We start from the raw sequence: 4,861 nt of genomic DNA on the forward strand, positions 1-4,861 counted from the left end.
TATTTCTTATCCTAACTTCATTTTTTACTACCAAGGTAGCATCGTTTGTTTTGTTTCCTGCACCGAGATCTGAATGTAAATCCGCTCCGAGACAAATTAAGATCCATTCATTTCTTGTTTTATAAAACTTCCAGAGGCTGCAGTGTCCACTCGAGACTCACAGGTTCTCATATGAGAAGAGTTAAAACATGTTACCTTCAGGCCCTATTCAACTTACTAAAAATGATGGTATATCTTTCTAGGTCCACAGAGCCACGAAGAAACACATAGCTAAGGATTCAAACCAAGACAAAAATGCTAACTAACATCGTATGCATATAGATGGAGAGAAGAGTAAAAAAGAAGAACGGGCACCGGATATATTTGACATAGTAGTCTAGAAGTACATATACATGCAACATTATCACAGCCAATACATACATGGATAATGCTCTGCAAATTTCACTACTAAACAAACGATCTGTTTGCTAATATTTTTGTTTTCTGATCTGCTTGGTTAACTGAATCACCCCACCCCCCACTCAGTACATGTGTTAGAATACTACCTTCGCTCCAGTAAAATAAAAAAAATTAAGCAGATTTAGATTTGTTTTAAGACTGAGATCAACCTATGGGCCGATCAATCAGTAATTAACTTATACTACCTACTAACTAGTATGCATTGCATCGCATTACCCTATAGAGAATTCTGATGACCAGAATGAACAAGTTCTTCTGACAGCTCCTTCACCAAGTAACTAAAGATGTCCAACTCGATTGCAATAGCTGTTTCTTTCACTTGTTCTTGATTTTTACGCCATTTGTCACTCTCCCTTCTGAAGTCCAATTCAACCATCATGTCAATTGTGTTAGATTCAACTTCTTTCCACGAATCTAATCTTTTTTTTAGCTTGTTCGTCATTATCATCTCCCTGTCGTCGGGTGAGACCGATGGGGACATCACACATTCCTCTTCATCTTCTACTTCAGTCATTAGATCTAAAACTAGTCTTCTCATGTCTGAAGGAATACGTCCGTCAATGATTGTACATAAGCTTGTTTCAACCAGAAGTTGTTTAACAAACGAATCTCCTTTATAGTTATCTGATACCATTTCATCTTCACTATCATCACCCTCAGAGCCATATAGTTCTTCCTCAGCATCCTCTTCCTCTGCGATTCTCTTTTCAAGTTCGATAGGATCTAATTCAGCCAGTCGCTCAAATCGGCGGAGTTTGTGTAGTAATTGTTGTCTTGCTCCTGTAAATTTACCCAACAAATTAATAAAACCAAATGTATAATGTTTGAAAGAATATGTTCCAGCAATAAAAATGTAGTCAGATGGTGTAATGATGAAAACAACTATACAAGTCATTAACATGTTTTTGAACCAGAGAAGTGAGAACAGTACCAAACTCATTTTTCTGCTATACTGCATATCAGGGCCACATCTAAAACCATACTTCCTATACCTCATCTATAACAAAATGACCCAAGAATATGCTGAATATCAGACTGAATTGTCCATGCTAGTCATCATCTTCCACATGGTTTAGGAAAGTTGCAGCCGTGGAGTGGGGACCTAGCTAGAGTTCCAGTCCTAACCACTACTGGTTTTGCTCATGTCCAGACTCTGAAATTATAAGGTGGTACTAGGTTTTCATATATGTTTCTGTCACTATAACCTTTGGGTGTCATAATCCATCATGATCGGCGATGTAGGAATAAACATGTCATTTTCATGATGAACAAGCAAGGGAAAATGTGATTGATTCATGAGTGGTCATGCATTCTCAGCCTAAAACTCGAACAAGAAAGTTTCTCAAGTTACTTTCCGAAAAATGCTTAAATCACTGAGAAAACTGACAATACAATAAACTAGAATTTATTTCACGCATACTACTACTTACTGTGAACATTGGCAAAGCTACGTTCCATTTCGGACCCATCATTTTCTTCCTCCTCTTCTTGCTCATCGTCATCTTCTTCGAACTGAGGTTCCAAAACAGAGACAGGACTAAATTGTTCTTTTTCATCTTCTTCCAAGTCATTTCCTGAGCAATGCAGTTCTCCTTCTTGGCTCTCTACAACCTAAACATTTAAAATATAAACTGGTTGATTAGTGTTAGTTGTATAATCATCTAATAATATTAAGAATCGAACTAATTTTGATTCAAAAACATGTTTCTTTGACTATTATTGACTTTGAAATAATATTGTAAAGATCCATTTTTAGACAACAAAATTTGTTACAAATATATTGTCGTGTTCTATAACGCATAAACCAACCAATGGAACAAAACTCTACATTGTCATTTTCTAACAACAAATCATGGGAACGGATGTGGATCGTGAAAATATAAAAAAAAAACAAATGACATTAAATACTCTTGGTTTGAATCTTTAATTAAAATTCACAGGGGGTATAGACGTCATATGGTAAGTATAGGCCACCGACAGCTCAACAAATCAGCCAGTTTATACATTTTAACTCGGTTATCATGTCGTCCTCGCCGAGTCAAAGAAAAAACAAAACTGATCATAAATACGGATGCCTCAGTTTTCGATGAATCAGGCTTTCAGGTTTCAGAAGTAAAGAATCAGAAACTTTTCCAGTTGTGTTTTTTTCTTTTTCAGATTATGGTACAAAATGAATAGTATTTAAATCACTCGAGTCAGAATTGAGCCTTGACTCGTCCATTTCCCGAGTCACGTTTTTATCTTAAATAGTACTGTAGTAATAAAATAAAATTAAATTATCCAAATAAAAGCGAAAGTGGTAAAAAAGAAAGAAAGCAAACCTGCTTTTTGAGGCGAGCCGGGGAAGATACCGGAGACCTAAATTCCGGTGTAATTTGACCGGTAGGGGATGAAGAATTATCAAGAAAAAATCTAAATGGACTTGAACAAAATTCTTTCTCATATGTAGAACAAAAATCTCCTCTGATATGTTCTTCCACAAAATCATCTTCATCAGAATCTTCATCAGACCTACTGCTAGAAGTCTCTAAATCTAATGATTTTTCTTCATTACTTTCAGACCAAGCACTGCTGCTAACTCTACTGTTATTACAAGAACATGAAAAACCCATATCAGAAGCCCTAATTTCATCGTCCGAATCCTCTGCTTTTGTAACTTCCATCATCTCATCTGTGATTCTCTTACGGCCATTAGTAGAATCCCATTTCAAAATATCCTTCACAGAAACTTTAATCTCATCATTATCCAGAGTAAGATTCTTCCGTTTTCGGTTAGTTATTCTCTTCAACATCGTACCAAAGAACCCAAACCCAGTATTTTTAGGTTTTTTTGCCACAGATTGTTTTTGAATCCTTAAAGCAGCATCAAGTAATAAAGCAGCAGTTCTAGAAGGGATATGAACGAAAAGGGTTTTATTGTTATTGGTATTATTACTGTTGATGTTTGGACTTCTATATGGGCTGCTTTTAATCGGTGAAAACAGAGGAGACATTTTAACGTCGGGAGAATCATGAAAGGAGAAGAAACAAGAATTTTTTCTTCTCATTTCTGAAATGGGTTTTCTTCTTTTAACCTGTAAGTGTGCTTTGGTCGCTAATACCAATGATGATGATCTCTTGAGTAAGTAACGTTTCTCATCAATGTAGTTCTTCAATATAAATGGTTCTTGATCTTCATCTAGTAACTGTCTTAGTAAATGTTGTTTATTACTAGAACCCGTCATCACTAACAATGAATTCAACTTGAACGAAATTCTTATGAACAGATGAGTTTATAGTGAGAATTGCTAATAATAGTGTGGGTGGAAATAGTTTTTAGATAGGGAGAGATACAGAGAAGGTAAGGTAGAAGAATGAGGAGGGTTCTGGTTTCAAATCTGGGTTTTTATGGTTTCGAGAAATGGAGAGGACGAAGATTTTAAAAAACAAAAAAATCACAATCACAGAAACAAACTGCAAGTTTGGAGTTATTTTTGCAGAGACTCGGTCACAGGATGCGCGAGAGTGCGAGCGAGAAAGTTTCCTTTTTATCGAGTTATACGCGCTGTCTAGCTGGAAACAAAGAGAGAAGTTAAGAACCCGCCATAATTAGAGTTAATCTTTTTCTTAATACTAAAATCATTCCTGAGAATGCACTAGTAGTAATCCACGAGTAATTTAATCGTGAGATTTTGGTTGTTGAGAGATGCCTTGTGTTTTCGAATGAAATGCAAATAATGAATAATTAGATTAATGGAGTACTGGTAATGATGATGATGGGGTACTCGATATACGCTGCTTTGTACTCACATACCCAATCAAAATAACTTGTTAATTTGCTCCACAAATTGAAATGTTACCTCAAATGAAAATCATCAAAATATCTCACTTCACGTTTTGCATTCATATCTGTCAATATTACAAAACATTTTTCTTTATTAAGTGGTAGAATACATTGCTGGTTTCCGAAGGGGGTGACCGTTCGACGGAATTCAGGTTCAGCTTCAGCTTCCTTAACTTTTTTCTTCTTCTTTTGATGAGAATAAAAATGAAGGGTGGCATTTTCCTTATCGGTGAACTCAATTCATGAATACAGTTGAAAATAGTCTTACAAATTTTCCCAAAAACTACCAACGCCAACAAACGATTTTGAAATCAACTGTGGAATATACTTGCCTTAGTGAGTTAGAAAATCTCAGTCAAACTGGACAATAATAATTCATTCTATCAACCTGCTCAAATTTAATGCCATTCTCAGCGGGACATTTAGCATATTTCTCTATCGCTTAACAACCAGACGTAAACCAAAATGAGCTCAAGAATTTGAAATTTGAACCTGGCAACTAACAAAACACCATTCTTCTTTCATGTATATCATTAAGAAGGTAGATGAGATAATTGACCTCTATTAGTAGTAACAGAA

General features: G+C 35.6%; 1 protein-coding gene across 1 annotated transcript; it reads right to left on the minus strand.

Moving 5' to 3' along the window:
* Positions 1–329: 329 nt before the first annotated feature.
* LOC113313293 lies at positions 330–4,280 on the minus strand. Its single transcript, XM_026562046.1, has 3 exons — positions 2,781–4,280; positions 1,890–2,070; positions 330–1,239 (listed from the first exon to the last, which is right to left on the minus strand). The coding sequence occupies exons 1-3, from the start codon at positions 3,681–3,683 to the stop codon at positions 677–679; spliced, it is 1,647 nt and encodes a 548-aa protein (XP_026417831.1). The 5' UTR covers positions 3,684–4,280; the 3' UTR covers positions 330–676.
* Positions 4,281–4,861: the final 581 nt, after the last annotated feature.

The sequence above is a fragment of the Papaver somniferum genome, chromosome 9, assembly GCF_003573695.1.
Source record: "Papaver somniferum cultivar HN1 chromosome 9, ASM357369v1, whole genome shotgun sequence".
In the NCBI taxonomy this organism is placed as follows: domain Eukaryota; kingdom Viridiplantae; phylum Streptophyta; class Magnoliopsida; order Ranunculales; family Papaveraceae; genus Papaver; species Papaver somniferum.